This window comes from Tyto alba, unplaced genomic scaffold (assembly GCF_018691265.1).
Source record: "Tyto alba isolate M040663 unplaced genomic scaffold, T.alba_DEE_v4.0 Super-Scaffold_48, whole genome shotgun sequence".
NCBI classification, from domain to species: Eukaryota; Metazoa; Chordata; class Aves; order Strigiformes; family Tytonidae; genus Tyto; species Tyto alba.
In genome coordinates this window covers 6,392,616-6,418,398 of record NW_024881324.1, presented here as the reverse complement: position 1 = coordinate 6,418,398, position 25,783 = coordinate 6,392,616, and the positions used below count along the sequence as shown (strand labels likewise).

The 25,783-nt window shown below is 37.9% G+C and overlaps 1 protein-coding gene across 4 annotated transcripts in view; it reads left to right on the top strand.

Annotated features, from left to right (window-relative positions):
- CDKAL1 (CDK5 regulatory subunit associated protein 1 like 1) overlaps positions 1-25,783 on the top strand; it is a 432,929-nt gene that overhangs the window by 324,215 nt on the left and 82,931 nt on the right. For all 4 annotated transcript variants that reach the window (XM_042806719.1, XM_042806718.1, XM_042806720.1 and 1 more), the window contains one exon: positions 15,756-15,818. In XM_042806719.1, coding sequence (XP_042662653.1) covers positions 15,756-15,818 — 63 coding nt within the window. The remainder of the gene's footprint in view (positions 1-15,755; positions 15,819-25,783) is intronic.

Genomic DNA, 25,783 nt, shown 5'->3' with positions numbered 1-25,783 from the left:
TGTATTTTTCCCCCATTTTATCCACTTACTGCTAGGTGCATTGTTTCAGAGGTGATTCTGGATGCTCATTATCTCCAATTGGCTGTCTGTAGAAAATTCTCATGCTGGAGTGTATTAACTATGAAATGCTATTTTGTAAATTGTTGTTGTTATCACTATTATTATTATTATTATTATTATTATTATTATTATTATTATTATTATTATTATTATTATCATCATCATCATCATCATCATTATTATTGATTTTGATTTCTCCATTTCCCTGTTGCATTCAGTCGTAAAACTGATAGTGCTGGTAGTTGTGTGACTCAAATTACAGATTCTAACCAGATAAATTCTTTAATAAGCAATGTAAGAGAACATTATTTAGATGTGTGTGGTAGGGATTTTAAATTTAGCTGCATTGCAAAGGATCAGAATGCTTTAATTCTAAATGTAAAAATTAGTCTTTTTCTCTAAAATTAGGGATCTGTAACATCTTATGTTCCTGATTATTGTAATTTCTCTGTCCTTTATTTTTCAAGTTAGGTATTACTTGTCTGGGAACTTATGAGGAGATTTCTCTCTCTGTCCTTGAGATTTGGTCCCTCACAATTTCTGAAAGCATCAGGGGACGTCATCATCTCTGGATCAGCTTGATTTCCGCATGGAAGCAACGTGAGGAAATAGCCATTTTAAAAAGAGGGACCAATAGTAAGGTACAATTAGATTCATCTCTACTGAGAATAGGAGGTGGCAGCTGTTTTGAGAGCAGTAATGTGACTGCAGCTTCATGATTACCCTGCCCTCAACTGCAGTGTGGGTTCCAATCTTTCTATATGTATTTTCAGTAGCGTAAGAAATTTAGTTTCAATTATTGGTGTAATTATTAGATTTCTCAAAAAAAAGCATTGTGATGTCTAGATAAAAGACTATGTATTCACTTTCTCTTACAATCTCTGTCCTTTTTGCTTTCTATATATCATCAAATAATTACCGGCTCCCAGCTAGAAAATTACATGTCAGTCAACTACTGAACCTTTCCTTTAATTCCTCTGAAGTGTCTCCTTAAATTTTTGTTTCTGTATTAGTTGTATTAAGCACTGTGCTTACTGTACCAAGGTGAATAGCCAAGTTACAAACTTCATAACTGAGCTACTGTTTGATCTCAAATATAATTTGCTTCAAAAATAGAGGTAGGTACAGGATATTTTCCCTTATGTTGTATAGCGGTGAGTTACTAGAGTCTTTCAGTACATGAAGGGCATGGTGGGCTTGCCATGTCCATGGTGGACAGTGTCTCCAAAAGCTAATTTTTCAGCAGCCTTCATCCCAAGCAGTACTTGCCCTGGGCTAGCAGTTGCTTTTGGTTCAAGGACAGGCATGCCTGTTTTCTGTTTCTTCTCTGTAGGAACATACTGTGTCCATCCAACCACACCGGAGGTGGTTTGCCCCTCTGCCATCCATTCCCCCTCAAATACTGCATCCAGGCAAAACTCCTCCCAAATCTAAAACCTCATTCATCTATATACTGGGCATTTTATATGTTAAATATACCTATCATTACTGAAAAAAAAAAAAAAATAAATAAAGAATCTGTGATCAGACATTGTATCTCCCTCCATTTAATCAAACCATCACTTAGATCTGTCACTATATTTACCAGTTGTAGGAGTAGTACATAATGCACTAAGAGATTTTATTTTTTCTATAAGAATGGCATGATGCCATATGTACTTTCTCAGTGTCATCTGTCAGATAAGTTCTATTTGACCATTTCTGTGGGAGCAAACCAACCATCTTGTATTTTATGCCTTTATTCTATGATGGCTACTTATTTTTCTTAGGCTGCTCTGCGCTTGCTTCCCTCTAAGAGGTCTCCAAGAAGTTTCTTAACAACCTTTCATGACTCAGTGGGTGCAGATCCCCTTATCTGTGTTCACCAATTAAAATTCTGCAAGGCACTAGATACAGGTATTCCTGGGTACCAGCAGATACAGTATGATGTTTAACTCCTCCCTTGCTGGATGGATACAGGTTTTGTAGTTCTGAACCTGCGCACATGAACAGCTGAATCTTCTGTGGTAGCTCATGTGCTCTTACCTGTTCAAAATAAATAGTTGTCTACGTGTCACCAAACTGTCCCTGGCTGACTGAAAGATAACCACATTCCTACATCACGCAATATGACCTGTCCTCTCCTCTCAGCACTTTTTAACTCCAAGAAACAGGACAGCAACTGGAATGTCATTGCTTGTGCAAGGGACACCTGCTCTGTCCACAACTCCAAAGGAAAGGAAGCACAGCTGAATCTTGCAGTTGTACCATCAAAGAAAAGGCTGGTAAGCTCTCTGTTGGGCAGACAGTGAGGAGAGATGACAATTGAAGGCTGCTCTTGCCTTGGAGCGTGTGTGCTTCAGGCTTTAGTGAGTACTGATGTGGCACAGTGTGCCTGGGGAAGCCAGGGTCAGAGCTAGGGCAAGGAAGGAATTCATCTGCTGTCTGGGATGGATTTAGAAAGAACTTTAAAATAGAGTCTCATGTTCTCTGTGATATGCGAGAGAACCAATTGCACTGTTAAGCACTCGCAGGTGAGTGCAATTCTGGATGGTGTTGATTAGTTAATGTGATTTAAATGCCCAGAAAGGAAGGGACCAACTCCCTTATTTCTAATACTTACGGACATAGCAGAATCAGCAATACTTCTTGCCATAGCTTAATGGCGACAAACCCAAAGACCATACAGTGGGAATATGGAGGGATATTCTTCTAAAATTAGGGAAGAGATCTGGGGAGATCAGGAGGTGGGAGAAGAGGAAATTAAAATGAAAGAAAAGTGAGTAAGAAAAGGAACAATGCTACTTATTCGACAGTACTGCTACTGTAGTCTCCCATCACCGCCTTTGAGCTCCCTTGTTAAGTGCTGTGACTAAATGGCATTAAGTGCCCCAGGAGTTAGATGCAGCTGTGATAACTGCTTCTAGTGTATCAAAGATGCTTGGCCCCTGACACCCCCTGCCAGCACATGCAATAATGCATGGTGTAGCATGCAGCATGTACTTCATGTGTAACAGAAGCCAAGACTGATTAATGACTGAGTTTGACTGCTGAACCTCTGTACCACACTTTGTTTTCTTAACAGTACACTTTTATTTACTACTTGCTACTCTGCAAGGATAAAGACCCGAGTGAAGGCTTTTACAGCAAGTTTGGGACCAGAGAGTTAGAAATGTGAAAGCTGGAGGAGAAGGCGGGCCATGAAGGAAAAACAAGCAATATATAATCCTTCATATTTGTCAGTGAACTATTGAAGTATTCCAAGCTAACATTTTGCAGCAAGTTTTGTACTTCTCTCTGGTAGTTTTATTTACACCATGATTCCTTATGTTTTGTTATGCAAACAACATGTGAGGTACTGAAGAAAGCCTTACAAACCATCAAGACAGCTATGCTTTCTCATATCTGCAAGACCAGTTATTCTCTGATGGGATTCATTTTGATTGATATAGCTCTTGGTCACTGGCAAATCGGTGTTGGCTCTTTGTATTACTTTCTGGATGCTTACAAATAGTTTTGCATATTTTCCTCCCTATTTTTCCAGGAACTATATAGACTGACTGACCTGTGAAAGCCTTGTTCCTCCTTTTCCCTGTATCAAAATGTTTGACTTCTTTTATGCTGTATCTGTAAATCTACCACAGTGCTCACCAGTCAATGTGCAGCCAGAACTGTGGGTTTGTGTGATGAATTCAAAGGAAAGTAATTACCTGTGAATAGTTTGGGGTTTGGGTTGTTGGGGTTTGGTTTCTTTTTGGTTAGACAAAGCTACTAAGTAGAATTTTACAAAAGGTGAAAGCAAGATTTATTTTAGAGCTAGATTCAGTTCAAGTTCAAACTACTTTGTTATTTGACCAAGTGCTGAAATGAAAATGTGTTTTTCTTGTGGTGGAAGACGGTTGAGCTGGTAGGTTTTAAAATGGGTTGTACCCTTTTGGAAAGTCATAAATGATCTGTCTATGGAGCTGCTGAAAATTCTGTTCGTAGCTGAATCTGGGAGATGAGTTGAATTGGAGGGTCATAGCTGGGCTGTGCAGAGTCAGACCCCTGAGAAAGGACAAGACTCTAGCCTGGAGCTGTGGCTCTCAAATCTTTCACTGGTGTACTTCAGGCACCTGGTAGAAGTCTTACACTTTCAAGGAACATGACTGTCTTGCTTGAGAAAGCAAGTCAAAATTCAAAGCTAGACTGGAAATCCACTTGGGAAACCAAGTTGGCATTCTACTTATTTGAATTTTGCTTTGTTTTTACAGCGGAAACTGATTAGAATGAAAATTACCAACAGCTTCCTCACAAACTTTATAGAAATTCAGTCTGAAAATCTTAAAGTACATGTACAGCTATGGGTTCGATCTAGGCCATGTTGCTAAGAAAAAGAATTAAAGGGCACTGGAAAATAAAATATGGAGAATGTACATGTGGAGGAAGAGGCAGAGTTCGTTCTAAACTTCACAGTCAAGCCAGAAATAGTTACAGCATTTTCAAGGATTCTGAAACCACCACTAATGTATTTTAATTTTGTGGGTTGATATTTGTAGCCATGTACAGTCCACATGTTGAACGTCCAATATAAAAAAATTACTTTTAGGAAAGTGTAGTCCTGTAAGATTTGTAATGGCCATGAGCATTCATTACCCACCCTCCTTCCCCTGTGAGTCTGTCTGTAAACCCTGATGCGATTCTGAGATTTTAGTTGCAAAGAAGCTGAAATAGCATCAGGAGTTTTGTATACCATATACTCATGCACTGAATAGAAGGGAAGGAAGGTTCTCTGATTTTAAGGGAGAAAAGAATTACCTCTAATGTAAATATATGTGATCAGCATCTCAGTTAAGTTTCTCCTTTCACTATAAATCTTTTTCTCAAAAAAATTCAAAACTCAAAAAATGGAAATGTATTTTAGTGAAACAAGTTTAATGGTGCCATGGAGTTTTTTCTTTTTTTGTGTGTGTGGGCTCTTATGGTTTAGCATCCATTGCACTTGCTTCTAAAATGCAGAGAACTATAGAATTCTTCTGTATTTCCTACCTAAACTTAGTTCATTGAAATTTTCAAGATTATAATATTGTTCTTCAAGAGAACTACATGTAAAATGGCATCAGGATAAACTCAATGCATGCATTTCTTTTACTTCTTCTACATTTATGTCACACTGCAAACTGCATGGATATGCACATACATGGAGTATATTGGAAGCCTCTGCCATTGATTACAAAGACTGGATCAGTAAGACAGATGTCACGAAGGGAATAAAAGCTGCAAATTGTACAACTTTTTCCTTTACCAGTGATTGTGAATTATGTACTCTGATGTGGGACTTCAAGTCAGAGTGTTGCAGGAAGTTTAAGGGCTGTTTTGTAAATTCCCTCTTCCCTGATAGGGGATTGAAGTGAGGCAGAGAGAGAAACAAAATTTCTTCAAACACCTTTTCCTCATTGAGCTTCTGTTATTAGTAGAACCAAGCCATTTTTGTTAAGAGCAGGTAACTATTTGTACAACACATTCATTTCGTCACTGGCATCCGTTTGTGTGCTCCACGGTGTGCTCAGGTGTGGATTTGAGGTGTGAGTCCTTGGACAGTCCCTCAGAGGGGTCTTTGTTCCTTTAGGTTCCAATGGAATCCCGCAGTCTTCATCTGCATGTAGGAGCCACCACCCTCTTGGATGTGGTCCGAGTCTCTTTGTTGTTGATCATACTGGCCTTGGGCAGGTTGAAGAGACTGTTGGTGTCCTGAGTTTGTTAGTTACTGCAGATTCAGCAGGAGCACTAGTCTACAGAGCATGTTAGTACTTGGAAAATTTTCATATGTTGCGTTTTCAGCAGGTAATGTTACCATCTTTGGCCTGCTGTTTTCTGTTACAATGCCAGCCAAATCCATGGGCGCCTACAGAACCCACTCACACAAGCTCATACAGAAGGGACCTCTATGGCAACTGGATGTCACATTTGTGAATTCTTTGTCCTTCCGTCCTCTTCGCTGGCTCATAATGAAGTGGAAGAACAATGGAAGAAGTTTTAACTGTGTCTTTTTGTACCATTTACTTGAATTGCAGTTACCCAGCTTCTGCAACACTAGAAATTTTTCTCTCTTGTTAATTCAGAATTTTAGTACACTTTATGAACCAGTCTGCTCAGAGTTGGAAACCGTGCCAGTAGTTGTAGATATAAGGGAGTATTGCCCATAACTTAATCCCTGAAATTGGATATATGCAGCAGAACAGAAAAATCTGCTAGTTTCTAAAAAAAAACCTCTTAACTTTGGCAATTCCAGACTTCCTCAAATGAGTACGTGGCTTAGATATAATAGTTCGTGACTTAGCACAGATACCAAATGAAGAACCTATCCAGGTCCAATATTATTTATGACACTGAAATCGTTTAAGCTTTACTACTTCGCTGTCTTTGTTGCTGAGCAAAGTAGGCTCTGGTTAAGTGTATTAGTTTTGTGGCTATCTGTAACTGTTATTTTAGACTCCAGGAATAGAATTTGCCAGTGCCGTAAGTCCAGTTTAGAATTTATTTATTTTTTAAAATGCTACAGACTTACCAATATAGTTTTCTTACTTTTTTATATCTGCAGTTTGCCTTTAAAGTTTTTTAATGTGCATTTGATTTTCATTATTTTTTTTTATATCATGGAGGTAACTAAGCTTGTCCATTGTTTGCAAATCCTGTGACATTTATGATGGCCCATAAATTGTGCTATAGAAGAAAAGGATGCTGCAGTATCCTGAGATGGGTTCTTGGTGACCCTTTCCTGAACTTCATCTGTCTTTGAAAATCCAAACACGCTCCTTCAAAGCCATCACAGTTGATCAGGTCACCGAGTGCTCTGGAACTTGTATCTTCTGCTGTTTTCGTTGCTGCACCCGCACCTCTGGTCACTGGGGTAAAAACCCACATGGAACTTGCATTTGCTGAAAAACTGGAAGTAGAGTGGAGGGCTGAATAATACATTAAGGTAAAACAGCGAGGGCAGTTTTTGTGTGTCTAGTGAGCTTGTGTGCTGTGGGTACACGAGTGGTCTCTCCTACACAGCAAGCACTGGAGCACTGTTTGCCGCTTACTAGCCGTACCACACTGTACCTTCTGGAGCACTTCTCATCTGCTCTTCCTCTTTCTGGGGTGCTGGAAAACCTGGTGCTTTCAAGGCTGCTGTTGTGCAATAGAGCACACAGGCATCTCACCAGATTATAAAAAGGAAAAGAGTGCACTGCAGATGGGTCAGTTATGGCAGGGGGGTGGGGTGTATCTAGATATATAGATATAGATATATGTCCTGGTTTGGGCTGAAATAGAGTTAATATTCCTTTTCAGGGACTAGATGAGTGCTGTTTTGGATTCAGCTTTGGGTTTGGTATGAGAAGAATGCTGATAGCACCCTGATGTTTTTAGCTGCTGCTGAGACTTCAAGGACTCTCCGACTCCCCGTGTCCTGCCCGTGCGCAAGGGCACAGGGAGCAGGGAGGGAGCACGGCCAGAGCACCAGCCCCAAACTGGCCAGTGAAATATTCCATATCATGGGACGTCATGCTCACTGTATAGAGGAGGGGTGGGCGGGAAGGGGCTCTCTCTCTCCCTCTCTCTCCCTCTCTCTCTCTCCCTCTCTCTCTCTCTCTCTCGCTTCTGGGATTACAATTGCGGGATCTTGGTATCTCGGGGTCGCTGGCTGGAACGGGCTGGATACTGGTCAGCGGGTAGTGAGCAATTGCATTGTGCATTGCCTGTTCATATATTTCCTTTTTTTCCTATCATCATCATTGTTCTCATTTTATTGCCATTATTAAACTGTTCCTCTCTCAGCCTGCGAGTCTCCCTTCACCCCGCTAATTCCCTCCCCCATTCCCCGGTGGGGAGGGGGAGGGAGGGTGACCAGCTGTGGGGGTTGGTTGCCGACCAGATTCAAACCATGACAATATAGATATATGTAAGCCCATATATGACCTGGGTTTAACACACATATATAAAAATTACATTCATTACCAAAATGTAGCTTGCAGTCCATTCTGGTTTACATTATTGCATAACTGGGTGCAATAACTATATATATATTCAAAATCGGTCAGACCCTTGTGACCAATCACTTTATTTCTGATTTAGTGTCAGTCTAATTTGAACTGTGGCTGGTACCCCAGGCCAAGTTGCTGTTGGATACTTTTGTTCTACAAAATCTTTTTGAGTTAAACAGTCTTCCTAATCAGTTACACTGGCATCCTTAGAAAATACCCATCTCATATAGATTATGAAATTTCCATTTGAATTTCAGACGTAAAAATATACCAGAAGTGAGACGAAGCATTTACAAAGTAAACCCAATTTAAGGAACATCAGGATGTGAAGTGTTGAAGGTCTTTTTTGAAATTAAGTATTTCTTTGTGAAAGTCTTCAGAATAAAATTTGCATAATTTTTCCTCTGCTAAGGGGAAGATTTTATTATGAAAAATGACAGGAATAACAAACATTAATCCTAAACTAAAGAACTGAAATGTAGCAGAAGAAATAGAATACATTAATATTTGTAGAATGCATGAGTTTGAAGAGTGTGTATTACATAGCTGAAATTATATGGGAGGAGAGAAAGAAGAAATAGCAGTGCCCATGGTTTAATTGAAAATGGATTCTTCAAGAAATTATTTTCAGATAGGTTGACAGATGATCTTATGAAGATCCTATGCTGTTTTTTGGAAAATGTTTGTATTTTTTCATAAACAAGAATCTCTACTTAAAATGTAAAATAGACTAAACCATGACTGTTTGTGTTGCCATAGTCCTGAAGACAGGATCACTTTAAGTTTGCAATCATTTTCTAGATTAATATGATTAGTAAAGGTACGTAAAGTTATATATTTTCTTATACATATATGTAAGAATCATTGAGTATACAAAAGACTGATGAGTATCCAATATGAATTATGAATTTATAAATCTGTTGTTAATTGGAGTGGGGAAAAAAATGTCCACCATCCTGGAACATTGAGGTAAACTGCTGAATATAACACATTGTACACTGAGTGACATTTTCCATGTGTGGATCAAAAAGTATTAGAAAGTAATTTCTTAAACCAAGCTAAATAATGAAATGCACATGTATCAGTAGTTAAAGTAAAACAGTGATTCTCTTTTAACAGAGTGATTCAGGTAGATTAGGTCAAAAAGACTAGCTAATCCCCAAATGATTTTGTGTGCTTCCTTATAGATGTGATAAGAAAGACAAGAATAATATTAGTAGGAATGAGTTAGCTATAGGAAGTGGAAAACTTGTCAAGCCTGTATAGTCACTTCTGCCCTTTCAGACCTTTCAGGGCACGGACGCAAGAGCGTAATGAACACCAGTTACGATTCTATCAAGAAATCTGGCTGGGGCACAATATTTTTTTTCAGGACCTTTTCTAAGAGAGTGATGCACTGAATAACTCAAGGTCAAAGAGAACAGTTCACTGGTTTCTGATCACTTCTTTAAAAATTGTTTTGCAGAACAAAAAGCAATCTGTAAACTTTGATAACATAGCAGTTTCAGTGGCTTGGCTCATATCTTTATTGTGGTTATAGGTACATAGACTTTAGGCTTTATGGATTGAATCTCCAAGCAAGGGTTTTAAATGTACCCTGGTTATAATAGTTTCTACATCTCTCTCTGGTATTTTGCCAAGTAACTCTGGAGATTAAAATTAGGTCAGTTAGTGTCTTTAGACAGAGTGCTCCCAACTCCATTCTGTTTTATGAAAGTTTGGAACTACCCAAGACCTTTGTAGTTTTGAGATCATGGATATAACATGGGGAAAAGAAAGACACAGCTTCGTTATTGCTCAGAAAATGCATGTTACTGAAGTTAGAGAATGCCATAACAACATTCATTAGGCATGCTGTTTCAGAAAAGCAAGTTCCAACTTCATGGTTTTTGCTCTTGCAGGTGTATTATTACACTGGAGCCTCTGTGCTTTTGGTAATACTGGGGAAGAAAACTGTGAAAATACTTGCAAAGCTGCTTCATTCCTCTCTCAGTTTGTCAAAGTTGTAGTTCAATTCTACAGTGGCTCACAAAGTTTAATGTGGTTTTAACTGTAAATTATGTAATCCATTAGATACTACACAAGCAGGTAACATGGTTTTCCGGACTTGTTTGAAAGAAAAACAATATTGCTAGTGGTTGTTAGCGTGCTGAAATGTGTGAGATGCTTTATAAGCTCTAAATTAAATAAGGTTCCTGTGACAAAATAAAATTGGATTTTAATTCTAATCAGCATTATGTAAAAGAGAAACAGGGGAGAGGATAAGTATGTGAGGGTAGAGAACTGAAATAAAGACTGAAATAAAATCTGGTTGCCTTGACTGGTGTGACTATTCACTGTGATCATGAAGGAGAATAATATTTGAATGGAAGATATGCGTCCTGTTACTGAATGCAGCCCCACATACTGGAGGGATTTTAAATGATGGAAACAGAAAAACAAAAGTAGGAGAACTTTGCTGATGATACACTGAGGCTGACACCTTCAGTGGAACTGGTAGAATCTGCAGATGTCACGGTATTAGGCTGGAATTATTAAGAACCTTGAAGGTGAAAATGGACTTTTTAAAACTGAAAGTTGAGTCTAAAGTAAACAGCTGATTGTAATTCTCCTTCACAATAAACGTCATAGACCTAAAATACCATGCTTGAAAGGAAAACAAACATGTTTTAGGCCACATTAATATAATCTGAGGGACAGGTAATTATCACCTGAGTATGAAAAGAGGGTCAACAGTGAAGTGCAATATACATGTATGAGCCTACAATGTTTAGTGTTTGGTATAGTTATTTCATTTCCAAACTCACTTTTCTAAAGTATTTTCTGTTTAAAGGGTTAGGATAGCCTTACCTTTACCCTATTTTCACACCATTATATGAAATAAATAAATAAATAAATACTAAGTTCAGCTTTATTTTACTGAAGTAGTCAACACAAAATTCTGTGCTGGTTAACTTCTGCGGAAAATATTTTAAACAGTTCTAGAGATTTATCCTGCCTAGGATTTTTTTTATTTGATTATTTTTTTACATTTTACCTAGTTGTTCTTTAAGTGATGTTTCCTTATCAAAAGTAGGATAATAATTCACAGTGTAGTCCACTTACAGCATTAGAAAATGTTTCATTATTGATAAATATCAGTGCACAAGGAAAAAAATAAAAACACCAAAGTCACTAACTCTTGGCTTTATTGGTTTATAAATTTGGATGTGTTATAAAAGGATTCTTTATTGTTACTACACTTTAAGCATATCATGTGTGTCTCAGATGACTGCTATCCCTTTTAAAAAATCTCAGTGGTTAAAAATAAGACCTCAAAAATCTGAGGCCCAGAAAATGAGAGACAGAGAAAGAAAATATTTAGATCAAAGTATGTGTTACTTGCGTGTATGTTTCCAGGGGTAGGTGGGGGGGTGGTGGTGGAATAATGAAATTATTAATGTGTTGTTTCCTCACTAATAATCTTGTCTCTGTATGTGATCATAAGAAACATCATTAGTTGGTGTCTGTTTCTTATTTTTATTAGTGCATGTTGAACACTACGTGTGTTTTGAGAAGCACGTAATTACTTACATGTATTTTAATAACAACCTTGAAATAATTCTCTTACAAAAGTGTTGCTTTACTTAGGGAAACCCTTCCATCCTGGCATACTTATGTGTACATGCCTACATGATTTTACAGTATTTAACTCAGTCCTGAGGCAGCACTTTAATACATACTTCATCAGGCTTTCACGTAGTTTTCCAACTAAAGATAGAAGTAAAAAGTGTCTCCGTTTTATCTCCCATACAGCGTAGCATTTTTAGAACTGATTAAAACAGAAAAGTGAAAAATTGTTTTACAGTCATATGCATATATTTTTAGTGGCTCACATTAGAATGGGATCTGAATGCATCTCTTTATCTATCTCATCTCCCTAAACTTGTTTCTTTAGGTGCTACAAACTAAGGACTCTGGGTTTAAAATTTAAATCAGTGCATGACTGAATCATCAGAATTTTGCAGCCTGAAAAAAATCTCTGCCCCTGTAAAGCTCACGTGCTCACACACACACACATGTATGCACATGTCTATTAGGGAACCTTCTGTCCAGAGACTTGCTTGTTGTAAGTTTAGGAGGGTCTTGCTGGGCTCCCACAGGCTCCAATGTGTGAACAGCCGCGACGCCGGCAGCACCCTCCTGCATTAGTGGGGTGCTGCTCTGGTTCCCCACGGGCTGCTGTGAGTGCTGTGAAGGATCCCTGCTGCCGCTTCCGTGTGCCAGGAGGAGACGGTGCACAGTTCCCAGGCTGAGGCTTTACTGGTGGTGTTAGCCAGGCGATCCTTCTCTTGAGCACTCTATGAATCTGTCCTGTTGGCAAACCAGTACCGGCAGAGTTTGGGGAGGGCTGGTGGCTCTCTGGCTCGTTACGTCTCAAATGCTCTTGCGCCAAAATCACATACAGCCAGACTGAGTAAGGGTATTGCAAGTAACCCACTGCCAGGAGTAACTCGGTTGAAGAAAGTGTTCCGTGGTCACTGAGCAGGGGCTGTATCAGTATATGGCAAGCCTGAGAGAAGTACGGAAATAAGCTGTGAGTCTGATGCTGCTATCAGACTCTTACCAAGTCTTTTCATTTTTTTGAAATACCCTGTGCTGATTTCTTTTGTGGCTTTGGAAAGACTCTTGAATTTTTTCAGAGAGGTAATAAATTTAAATATATCCTATGCAGATCTGCGAACATGTTTAAAAGCAATACTGCTGCTGTATGTGGAACAGTACAATGGCACAGTACATTTGCCTAAACTCAGAAGGGTGTTTTGAGTGTCTTTTTACCATGTGATTTTGACAACATTATTGGTACAGAACAAAGGAATGGGGAATCAGAACACTAAAGGGAAAGAGCAGGAAGTCAGGGGCAAGAAAACTATTTTTATATTGATCAAGAGAGTGCTTGGAGGGGATGTTGGGCTAAGGTGAGGAAGGAGAAATAAGAGTATGAAGCTGCATCAAGGAAAGAAGTTCTGGGGAGATGCATGTAAGTAGGCAGTTTGGGGACTGAAATAGTCCACTGGAGGCAATAAAGGAGAAAGAGCTTTTGGGCTTCTCATTTTCCTCTGTTATGTCTAGATGTGGAGAGACGTGCTTTACTCTTGTGTTTTATACTGCTTAGGGGTGAGCTGGCAACTATACCTTTTCTTCATGTAAAAAACTTATTATTAATAGCATGTGGCTAATGCCTGCTGTAGGAGTTGAAGGGGTTACCGTTATAGCAGCATAAATTCCTCATACTCATGTGTGTTTTCAAATGTTTTATATTTCTGTTTTTTAGAGATCTGAGTTAAGCTGAACTCACGGTTCTAGAAAGACACAAATTATCACTGAGAAGCCTTAACTATGTGCTTAATACATTTTTGTCTCCGTGTATTCAGGGTTCCTAGAAAGTAGTCAAATGCTGTTTAGATTTAGATCGGCTAAGCATATGGGGCATGCTGGGAATTTTGGGGCAGCATTTGCTCATGCGCATCTCGAAGTTTCATTCCATGTTCCTCTGTGTCATGAATTTCCAGCATTTCCCCAGTCATGAGCATTTTGGTTTCGTACAAAAAGCAAAACTTCTACCCTTTGTGGAAAGGTAGGAAAGAAACCATAATTTCCTATAATAAAAATTGGAAGACTATGTCAATGTGTCGTGTAAGGGAAGCCGTCTTCATTCTTTGTCTTGTCTAGCTGACTGTGTAAATAGCATTTTGGCTAGAGTCTAAGGGTGAAGGATAAGGAGGGCTTCTGTCATATAGTTTTATTGAGTGTTACTAAAGCTATTGCAATAAAAATACTCAAAAGAATTTTGTGTGCAGTCAGAATGGATACAAGAGAAACAATCTTCGGTAAGAAAAAGAAAGAATTGCACTTTTTCTGGATTTTGTGGGGGTTTTTTCCTATACAGATTAGTGGAGGTCTCCAGATCCCAAACTGAAATGGTTTTGCGTACTTCTTGCATGGTTCTACATTAAATTAGTGTTGTAAGCAACCTTTTTAATAAATGTTTTGATATCTCTTTTCAATTTATTATCACATTTCTCCAAATCCTTTCTTACAGTATTTTAGAGCACTTTCACTGTATATAACTGTACTACCAGGAAAGAAGTTACTGTAGGGTGGTGATGGAATTTGGGTTGTGCTACCTGATGCTTTCATTTGAGTGGGGTTTTCCCCATTGGAAATAAAAGAAGTATTAATGGGGGTTAGAGGGCAAAGGTTTCTCTACTAAGGGAGATATTTTCTTTGGCAAAGGCATGTTTGATTGCTGAAAAAGTCTATACTAACAGAAACGTCTTTTTTAATAACGCTTCTATTAGTTTTAAAGCCCCTTAGTAGACGTAGAGAAACAATTGAATAGAATTGTCTATGACAGAAGTAACCTTCTCATACTGAAAACAAAATTTACTGTTCTTATTTAAAGAAGGACAACGAATAAAAAATTATTTTCTTCACTCTTCAGCGGTTGTAACTAAAACATAGGTAGGGACCTCACAGAAGTAGTAATATTAATCTGATACTTTTAATGACTCAGAAATATACAGCTGTCATTAATTTGTACTAGTAACTAAAGTTACAGCTTTTATGACTGAGTTTCTGCATCTGTACATTTCACTGAAAATAAAAACTATGTAAGGCAGAGAAATATGTGGTTTGTTTTGCATAATCAAAAATTACTAAATTATCCTGTAGTTTCCAGAAGTTACAATCAATACTGCAGTCATGCAGCTGTCTTTTTAGTTCCCAGTATGATGGAAACGTGAACAGATCCCACCAGTTTAGTTGGAAAACTACTTTCACAGAAACTGTGCCTAAAATAAGATGATGGTACAGACTATAAGCAAGGAGTTCTTGTAGTTGTTTCCCCTTTACACATTTTCCAACACACAGTGCTTTGCCTTCGCAGGCTATGAGGTAAGTCATTGTCAGTTTTGACATAATAAAACTTTGAATTTATTCGTGACTCATCCCTGCATTAAAGAGGAAGGGTGATTTTCTGCTCTCCCTGCCCCCCCTCCAGAGGATACAGCTGAGAGATTCTATTTAACATCTGCTGAAATCACTGAAAGCTCTTCCATTGATTTCAGTAGAAGCTGGATTAAGCAGGTTTTGTCTTTGAACTTTGCTCTTAACAGAAGGTTTTTTCCCTTTGCCTTGGCATTAAATGGCATACCACCTATTAATTTTCCACAGTCAAAGCAATGAGAGTATTAGCATCAAAAGAGATCGAAAAATAATAAATGGTTCTTCTTTAAACTGACTTCCTTTAAACCTAATTTGCTATAAAGCAAGACTGCATGTACATGCTAGAATAGTAGGCAAGTCTTTGCAAGATTAGAGCCTAATATTCAAGTTTTGTTATCTGTATTCGAAGACATTATTTATGATTTATTGTGCAGAAATTAAAACAAATCTGAACTGTTTACGCATTCCACTGATGTTCCATAGATTAGTGTTTTATTATTTATTAAGGATATGTTCTTAACATTGTTAATATATATGTTAATTATTTCCTGTGATACTTAATATCCTTAATATGCATACACTGCTCTTCATACCTACAGTTCCATTAACAAAGTGGGGAGAGAATGTGTTTGTACCTGCATACAGCTTTTTAAATCAGTACTCTCTTTCTTTTTCCTTTAACTTTTCTAATACGGTTTATTTATTAATACTATTTTTCAGAAAAAACAGAGAACAAAGGATCTGTCTCAGCTGTTCCATTCTTACAGTCCGTATGATCATAAGGTAAGAAAAAATATACTACCTATGTTTGTTCTTAAGAATTCCAAACATACGTGATAACTATATTTCATGTTAAATGCAAAAATTAGAGGAAATTATAAAATTGAAAGTGCTAGGGTATTCATGTTACTAAAATTATGCTATCATATAAATGTTTCTTTGTTTATTCAAGCCAAGCTTGAAAAGCTGCATTTTCTGATTTGTGAAACCAATGACTCACATTAACCTCACAGAAGTATAATTTATAGACTGACACTAAATCCTGTGAAGTGACCATATGTGGTATCGGATTGCCTTCCTTTTTTTCTCTCTATTTAGAAACTGTTACCCTTGAGTATGTTGCTTAGCCTGTTGTGTCAATTAGGCCCTGAGATACATGATACTAATGAATTATCTATTGATTCTGGAACCATCTTGGAAGAGGCTGTTTTGCGAACAGCCTGGTGGTGGTCTGGGGGAAGAAGAAATACACATCATCATTATAACTTGATCCTTATTTGTAAAGTTTGGGAACCCTGGTTAAAAAACAAACAAACAAACAAAAAACAACCACCTTGTTTATTATATCCCATATAGGATGAGAAAAGGAGACCACTTCCTTAAAGACATTGCAATGTGAAATAAAAAAATTAAAGCTGTTACAAGAAGATTTTGGAGAACCAGGAGACAGAGATCACAGCATTTCGGCGCTATAACTATGTCATGGGTTTTTTGTAGACATTATGCAAAAGAGAATTAAGCAGCAGACTGAAGGAGGGTTAAGTAGGTTTGTAAATATTTTCGGGGAGTTCCTCCTATCTTGGATGCATCTGTGGGCATGTGTTTTTAAGCAAGTGCATCCTTGTAACAATTTGTCAGCAGTACGAGATGGCTGTCTTTGCTGCTTCTGTTTTGCAAAGTATGCGTGATTTTGCAAGTTTCAAAAAAGAAAGATTTGTATCATTTTTTTGTTTAGACATTTCAAAGGAAAGTTCTGAACTCTACCCCTTCTTCTCCTGGCCATGTACCAAATAGCTGTATGATGGAAAAATTAGCTAGATTTTATATTGGGGGCAAGGAAGTGGCGGAAGTGTGTATGTATGTGCACCTATCTCTACATATGAACACATGCATATATGTGTGTCTATGAGAAAGAAATACATTGTGTAAATATTAATAAAATTTATCAGGTAGGTTGATGCTATGAGAATTTCATAGTTACAAGCAACTTGAAAATTTAGAGTTTAAAAACCATTGTCAAGCAGTAGGTATATTCTGTAATTTTAATAATTATATATCACTTCAAGTTAAATCCATCACTTTGAAGTATCCTTTTTATGGACAGACTTGCATTGTTTACAAGGATTGATAAAGCAGGTATTAATGGCCTGTAAAAACTGAGAAACATGAAGAATAAAGGAAATTAGTGTGTCAAGATTTTGAATAGGATCATTGCTCTTTTGAGTTGAAGCATTTGAAGGTAAATGTAATAGTAAGTCAATTAAGGAGAAGCAACTGATGAACCAGAAGCTTTGATAATTCTTCTCCATGTCTAAATTCTCCTGTGCCAAACACTTTTCATTCATAGTACAAGGAAATTCCATTATTCTTTTATTAGCAGTTTTAATGGAGGTTGGCCATTTGCAACTCCTGCTGCCTTCCTGCTCATATCCTTTGTGGCATTATATCAAAGTATCCTCAAATGATTTTGGCTTCAGTTGTGAAGACTTGTGCACTCTTTACAAATTAGTCATCAGGCAATGTGGAATTGAATATAAACACTTAGATATATTCCCTTTTGATCTTTGTTTTAGGACCTTTAGTAAATTATTAAAAGTAGCACAATTGCTTGATGAGTGATTTTTGAAGTTCTGCTCTTTTGTAGCTTCCAAGCACATTCTGCATATGTATCTGAGAGTAAAAGGGGGGGAAAAAAGGACAAATTACAGTTTATTAAAAAGACGATCTTCCCTTATTTTCCATTTGATACTGAAGGTTTTCCTTCTGCTAACTACTTCCCATTTGTAGTGGCTGCAACAAATTCACTGCAGATTTCTTGCTCTGTGCTTTTAATTTCCATCTCAGGTGCCAATTTCACAATTGTTGCAGTCCAGGGGAGGACTTTTAATTTCTATATTGAATCTAACAGTAATCAACATCAGTTGAAAATACAGTTACTTCAGATGGAGGACTGTATTAGTTTTACCCTAGTTCTGTTCTGTTTTGTTTTGATCTACATGTCAGAAGGGTTGTTTTTTTGGGGGTGGTTTGCTATTTTGTAAATTATTTTTAGTAAGCGTAAAAAGGGGAGAATTTATGATGGCTTTGTGACAGTGTTGGTGATGCAAGATCATGGCACGGATGACTTAAATTACTGGCTTCCAGGATTCTTAGTTGGTTGATTGAAAGGTTTTCCTCTGAGAACATTTCTAAAATAGAAAAGAGATAACCTTAAGAGGTAAATTGGAGCTTGGTTGTAGTAGTTAAAGCAGATGTAAAAAGGAATCTCATGAAGTACGGTTGCTGGAACAGGACTGTCTACCAAGATTTGATAGAACTTCATCCTTTTATGATGGGATATCTCTAGAAAAGAGAAAAATAAATGAGAAAATGTTCATTATTCCAAGCTTGTGCTTTACTCACTAAACCAGAAAGTGTTGTTTTGATGGAGTAACTACACTAATCTTACAAACATTATTATTATTATTTATGCTTGGTCAGGAGACTAATAGCTATTACAAATAGTAGCTCTTCTTGGAAATTTTACCTTACTATATATTTGCCTATCAAGTGTAAGTTACTGCATCGTGAAAGACATTTTAAGTGTTTGCGGTTCTGCATTCCCAGGTGAAAAGCCAGTTCTTTTATGGAGGGGGAAGTCAAGAATTTCCTTCTCCTTCCACTTTTAGATGTGGAATCTTCTCTTGTACCTAATGAGTCCTTAATTCAGCAGTAGAGGGGACAGAGCTTTTAAATTCCTTTATTGTAGAAGATATGGAAACATGGGAGGTATTCTGCCTCTGCTGATAGCAGGGGAGGAGTAGTTAAGCTCCTGTATTCTTTAATGCCTAACTATGTGTAGTTTACCACCTAGTTGCCCTTCTCATCGTTCAGATGAAACCATACAACAGCAAATCTCAAAAATTGCCCTTTGGTTGTATACTTATCCTGTTCAGGGGGATCTGATCCTGTTCTTTCACTTAGTGTCGCTGTAGTGTTTACAGCACCTCTGACTACAGAGACTGTGTGTGTCTTTTGGATCCTGTGCCACTGACAAAGCTCATTTGTAGCATCAGTCTCGAATGCCTGGCAAATATATTGAATTCTTGATGTCAGACACATACAAAAAGCTCACTTTTCTCAGAGATTTTTTTTTCTTGTTTAAAGAAATAAATACCTTTCAAATTCATTCTTTCTAAAACTAAATAATTATTTAAGAAATGCTGAGATATATCTTGATTAGGAAAAACTGTTCAGATGGGTGTTTGCCATTTGTTCAAACTTATTTCAATTAGCATGTGTAAAAATACATAGAACTCTATTTGTAGATGAAGCCATTCCTTGTTCTGAAATAATTGCTTTTTCCTGTGTTTATGTAGAGTAGGAGTACATATAATCTGGCTTTTTTGAGAGTCAAGATTTGTCTGCTCTGTAACTTTTCTCTAGTTAGCAATAGAACAGCTCTTCCAATTATATGTACAGTTTATCTTTTCCTAGGACGATCAGAAAAATGAGGTAAAAATGGCATGCTCATGAAGCTGTACCACAACAGTTCTAGTGATTTAAATTAAAAAGAAGATAGTTGAGGAGTGCTCTTTTCACCCATAGCTATAATCTGGCCAGTTTTCTAGTAACTCATTTAATGAAGGATTATATTTGCACTGAATCTTATATTTCTGCTGAATCTTTTTTGTGTGTACACTGTGAGATTCCACATTTCACACAGCAAGAATTTAATTCTGTCTGCAGTGGATGTTTAACTCCCTTAGTATCTTTCTCCCAAATGATGTTTGCCCTTTAAAACTTATGACCCAGTTTTTTTGAGAGCTATTAAGGCAGTTGTGATAGCAGGTTACCTGGTGAAAACAACAGGTTTGAGAAGCTTAGTATCAGCTCCAGGATCCAGTATGCAGCAAGTGTCCAAATTCAGCAGCACAGAGCCCTCGTTCCTTTTCTTCTTTTTGTCAGATGAGTTCAGTATTCAGTCTAGCCCTGGAGCAGTTGTTTAAAACTATAATCCTCAATTTATGCTCTGCAAAAGAATGGTTATACATGTAGTAAACTCAGTATAGCAGAACTACTGTTCACTTTGCTGCTCTACCTTCTTGAGAGGATAGCCAGAGAGAGACACCGTAGGGCACGGCCGTTCATGCCTCTGGCAGCATTGTGGTCTTACACTGAGAAATCCTCCGAGAGCTGTGCTTGTTACTCAGCTCTGGATTCCTTTCTGGCTTTTGCAACCTGACTCTTGCTTGAGAATAGGGCACAATCAATGAAAAAATAAGGTCATGTCGTGCAGCATTAGTGATTTATTTTAGCATATGTGGTGTCCAACCAAGTAAGAAATAAAGTCAGTGTTCATGTGATTTGAAAAGAGTTTTTTGAGAGATTTTTTCCAAGTTGGAAGTGCTCAGGTTTAAAAAAACAAATTGCTATTTCAAAATGTGCTCTAAATGATGCAATGCTACTAGAATAATTGTAAAATCTTTAAGCGTCATGCTTAAAATGCTTTATTAATGTGTTCTGGAAATGTTAGAACATGCAAAAAATTAAAACCCCATATACAATTCATGTATAATTGGCAAGTTGTATGGACCGTTGTATTAAGATACACGAGTAAGTGACAAAAAGCTTTCTTTTTTTGTTTTGGGGATATTTTTTTTTGTCTAGCTCATGGCCTGGTGACCAATTTCAGGAGGGGTGATGTCCTGCATGCTGTTGGCTTTGATAAAGGTAGATGTGTGCAGAACAGGCTCAAGGAAGATTAATAACAAGGCTATGTCTGTCTATCCTTAAGGTGCTAATGGCTGCTGCCACAAACTTACCATGAAAATTATTTTCAACCAACACTTAGCCCAATTTTTAATGGAAAATAATGTAATGTCAGCGTCCTTAAACTGTGGTTGTAGGGCACGTCTTTCTTCTGCTGGGTTCTGTAGCTCCTCTGGAGAATCTAAGGCATTTGTAAATCAGAAAAATGGAATAATTATACTACTACACATTGAAAGAGGCTGTAAGTAATCAGGGGCTGAAACTGTTTTCATAATAAAACAGGAGCCACTATCGAACAGGTAGGATCTCTTTTGGCACTATCTATGGAGGCATATCTGAACGGTCCAAGTGGTTTTCAATGACAAGAATACAAAATATTAATCATATCAATGCCAAAGGCTGTGGCATTGTCTGGAAGTCATCGTGGGCACCTGTGTGAAACATGGAGTTTCCAAAAGCAAGGGGAAAGTCTCAGGTGAGGCATGAGGGATTGGAGTCTGCTGGTTTCTGGTAGCAAAAGCCACCTAGTCCTGCACTCCTTCCAGCCCCTGTGCTGTAGCTGGTGGCCTCTGGGGATCGCAGGCCGTGGCAGGGCTATGGAGGGTGGCCGTGGCGGCACTGAGAACCAGCGAAACTGTCTTCACAGGGGTGAGGATTGGCTCGTTAAACAACAGAAATGGGGGAAGATGGGAAGTTAAGCGTTTCTTTTGGGACCAGTTTTCCTAGCAGCAAGCTGCTTCCTTTCATTTTTTTCTCCCATGTTCAGGGAAGTTGGACCTTCTGTGCATCCTTCACAAATAAGCAAAATTGAACAAATGAAATTCTGATGTCTACTGAAAGAAACAACTCTAAAATGCCTATGTTGGCTAACTTTCTCACGACCGGCATCACCGTAATACTCTGTTAATTAGATTCTAAAATCTTTGTTTTTGAAGATGTGTCAGCACTGTGGTATGATGTGATTATAGGAGAGGACATGTAAATTGAAATGTTGGACACTTGTAGGGTTGGAGGTGTTGCTATGAGAGTAGTTTCTTAGAAGAAGCTAGTGAAAGACTAAAACTTAGCTGCAGCATTAAACACACCTGACAGGTGAGATTTAGATCTCTCAGTAATCTATGTTTGTACATTTTTAGTAGTTCCTGACCTCCCAGACTTTGCCATCTTCTACTTCTGTGTTTGTTTGTTACTGGCCATCTTTCATGGCCACTGGCATTAGGAAGTGGCTTGTTTTACATACGAGGCAATGCAGCTAGCGTGTTCAAGTAAGGCAGGTTTGGATGATTTTTTGAATCTGGAAATGGGAAATTTCAGAACTGCTGAAACACATAATTATTATTTTTCCTAAGGACAGTAATGTTTCTCAGATATTAACTGTGTTTTGTAAAATGTGCATGTGCACTGGAAATGCTGTGATTGTGTAGGTTTTACTTTTGAACCAGAAAAAAAGAAAGTAGTTTTGAGATACTGTCTCAGCCTTCATATTTTGGGGGTAATGACTTGGGTATATGATTCTGGAAAATAACAAAAATCCTTTTAACCTGCTTTCCATTTATTCCAGGAACAGCATTGTACTGAACCATAAGGCAGCTGTGAGGTTGCAATGCCTGTGATATAAGTCATAGTCTGAATTTCCTATAACAGGTGCTTTGAATTGTTCTTCTGTAAGACGAAAAGGTTTTCTAAGTTATTGCTGAAAAGAGACAGAGCCTTTTGCTGTCTCCTGCCTCAAAATAGACTTCAGGTTTAATTTAATAGCTCAGATGTCAGATATGACTGCGCTTTATGGAAATATTCTTATTGTAACCTACATCCATTCTTCTCTTTTCCCTTCCCTTGTGTTCAGAACCACTTTTCGGAGGAGGTTACATAAAGCTGTTTTGTGTTCTTGATATGATGTGAGGCTTCAAAGAAGGCTACTGAAAGAGAAAAGTAATTTCTGTTTGGAAGAGCAGTGCAGCGGCCTTGTGCTAATGGCACACTTGAACATTACTTGATGATAGTGAAGAAAATCTAGTGGCCTGAAAAGCTCCTGCTTTTTCTTGACTTAACTCTTAGCTGCATTGAAGTTTATGCCATCTGTAACACAGAGCAAGCTAATATATAGACAGTTCAGAAATGGCTGTTCAAATACTAGGAATTGTTTTAGGGTTTTGTAGAAAATAGGAGAATAAGCAAGGAAAGCAGTGCAACGAAAAGGCTTTTGAATTTATTACTGTACAACCAATAATTTGTTTGTTGCTTTTGTTTTACACAAAACCTAAAATATATACAAACACGTAGTGCATATATGCTTAATACGTTGGTTAAAACTATATTAAATGCTAGTAACTATTGCTGTAATTGGATATTTAAAGCATCTGACCTTATCTGATGCTAACTGAATTGTTTAGGATTGTTACCTCAATTATCAACCAGAAGGGAGGCTTTGTCTGAATTAGGTTAAACAGGTATTTTTTTTCTATCTTTTTAAAATTATGTTTCTGAAAAACAATTAAAAATAGTCTGCCAAATCATGTTTGGATCTACACAAAGGTGATGCTATATGAGCATGCATGGACTTAGATGTTGAAAGAAGTTTCACAGGTACCAATGTATTATTGAAATATCTTCGTTAATTATCTTGAGAACAGTTTTAAGAAATCAGCTGATGTAATCCACATATACCCCTCCCTCCCATGTAAAAACTTCTATACATTTTTCCAGTTCAATAATCATGAAAATAGTGGTCATTTACTTCACAGTTTTTCTCCTTGGTACAGCATGCAGTGCTACCTGGTACAGCAGATTGCCTCAAATAAGTATTTTCTACCTCAAAAAAAAAATTGAAATATAAAATGAGACACAAGCCTTATGGTGATATTAAATACTTGTCATATGAACTCAAGTAAAACAAATTGTTTGACATGCATTAATCCTCTTGTTATTTTCCAGCGAAGGGCATTACCTTTTGCTGCATATCTCCTATCACTCATGTACCTTGTCCATCGTTACTGTGGTACTGACACAAAAGTATGGAAGATAGGTTTTCTAAAATAAGTTGCTAGAAAACCTTGACATCGACAGTCCTGGCCCTATCAAAAATTCTTCTAAGCTCTCTTTAATCTTGCATTGGCAATGTGATGGAGTGGAAAACTAATAGTTCTATGGTTGTTTCAAGTTCAGACCAGGTTCAGGTGTCTTTCCTTCTCCCATTCCCTAACATCTCATTTGACCGGTATCTCTCTGTGGCTGTGCAGTTTGTAATGGATTGGATTTCCCAGTTATCTTTCACCTTCTCTCTTTTTTTTTTTCCCCTCTGTCTTTATTCTATTACCATTTCTCTTCAGCCCCCCCAAAAAAATTACTCCTTCTTTGTGTAGTCTACCTTCTTTTTTTTTGTCTCTTCCTACCTAAATATTCTTTGTTTAGAATCTTCTTCAGGTATTAACACTGTATTCTCTCTCCCTTTAATTTAGTTCACCTGCCCTTCCATTTTTTTTTTTTTGTTTTGTTTTTAACTCTTTGTCTTTACGGAGCCCCTTATTTCTGCAGCTGTACCTTGTCACGGCATGGAGGTGGCTGTGGGAGACAGCGCTGGTGCCTGAGTGGAAGGCATCGATCAGTGCAGCGCGGGTAGCAGTGCATGAGCACAGCGTAGTGGGGCCCACCCACGGAGGTGGGAGCAGAGTTCTTCACCATTCAGGAACTTAAACTTTGCTATTGACCTAAGTGTTCCTATGACCAAGCTCTTGAGCTTGCTATTAAATAATTACATATCCAGAGACCCACATTTTGGCAGCTTTGCTGATGGATATGTTAACTAGCTTTACGTTCTGATCCCTGTCTTCTCACTGGAGAACAATAGTTGGTTTTGCTCATAAAATTGCTACGGTATTTCTTAATTCAAGTACAGTGTACTTGAATTAAGTTGACATACTATTTAAAGTTCTAAATGTTAACCAAATTGGCATCAATTCTTTTATTACCAGAAGATTTTCGGTAATCTAGTACCTAAAATCTTGGGTGAGATTTTTACTCTCTTGCATGGAGTGAACATACTCCATTTACTTTTCTTCTTCCTTAATCCTGTTTAAATACTTGTTTTAATGACCCTTTGATATAAAGCTGTGAAGCAGGTGTGTGTTTTCTGGCTTTGTGTCTGATAATGGGAATATGGAAATGTTGGATCTCCTTATCCTCTCTTAATATTCTTCTGCATAGCCTTACATATACACACATGCACACACCCACAAAAAAACATTTGTTTCTGGATGATGCATGGAATCAATCTGGTGTATTTCAAGTAAGTCAGGGAAGGATGGGGTCACATTTCTCGCAATTCATTGTAAGTCAGCACTGGCTGCGATTCCATCTTCTGCTGTCATTTAAACTCTTGGAACTAGCAACACTCCTTCATTTTTCATTTTGTTATCATTTCTTCTCTGTACTATATGCCACTTAAAAGAATGAAGAAAGGTTAGTTATCATACAGTTGAACAGACAAGTCTGAGAAAAGTGACCCAGTAAAACTGTAGATAGAATTTGAGCTTCGGCTTGTTCTACACAGGAAGGTTGTTCCCCAGCTGCCTGCCGGCGCAGCGCAGCGAAGCCACTCTCGGCTCGAGTGCTCAGCTTTCAAGGGCAGTTGGAGGAGGAGTCTCAGAAGCTGCTAGAAAACCTTGTGGATTTTAGATAGGTGATGGTCACCTGCAGCAAAGCATCTTAGCTGCGTGTGAAATTTAGGGTTCTTACAAGCATGCATTCAGTCTGCCTGTGTCTGAGGGAAGGGCTCGTAGTCTTAGGGGCGGGGGGGGTGTGTTTGTATTCAGATGTAACTAGAAAAACGTCCAATGTTTCTTACCAGTGACTCATCCTTTTTGGGAATTGTGGGATGAGCACTGAACCATGTCAGTGCTCTCATGATTTAGCATGCATGCTTGCAGTAAAACTGGCAGCGTTCAGTTTGGTTATCCAGATATTAACATAATCTACCCATGTAAATTAGGAGAGGCTTG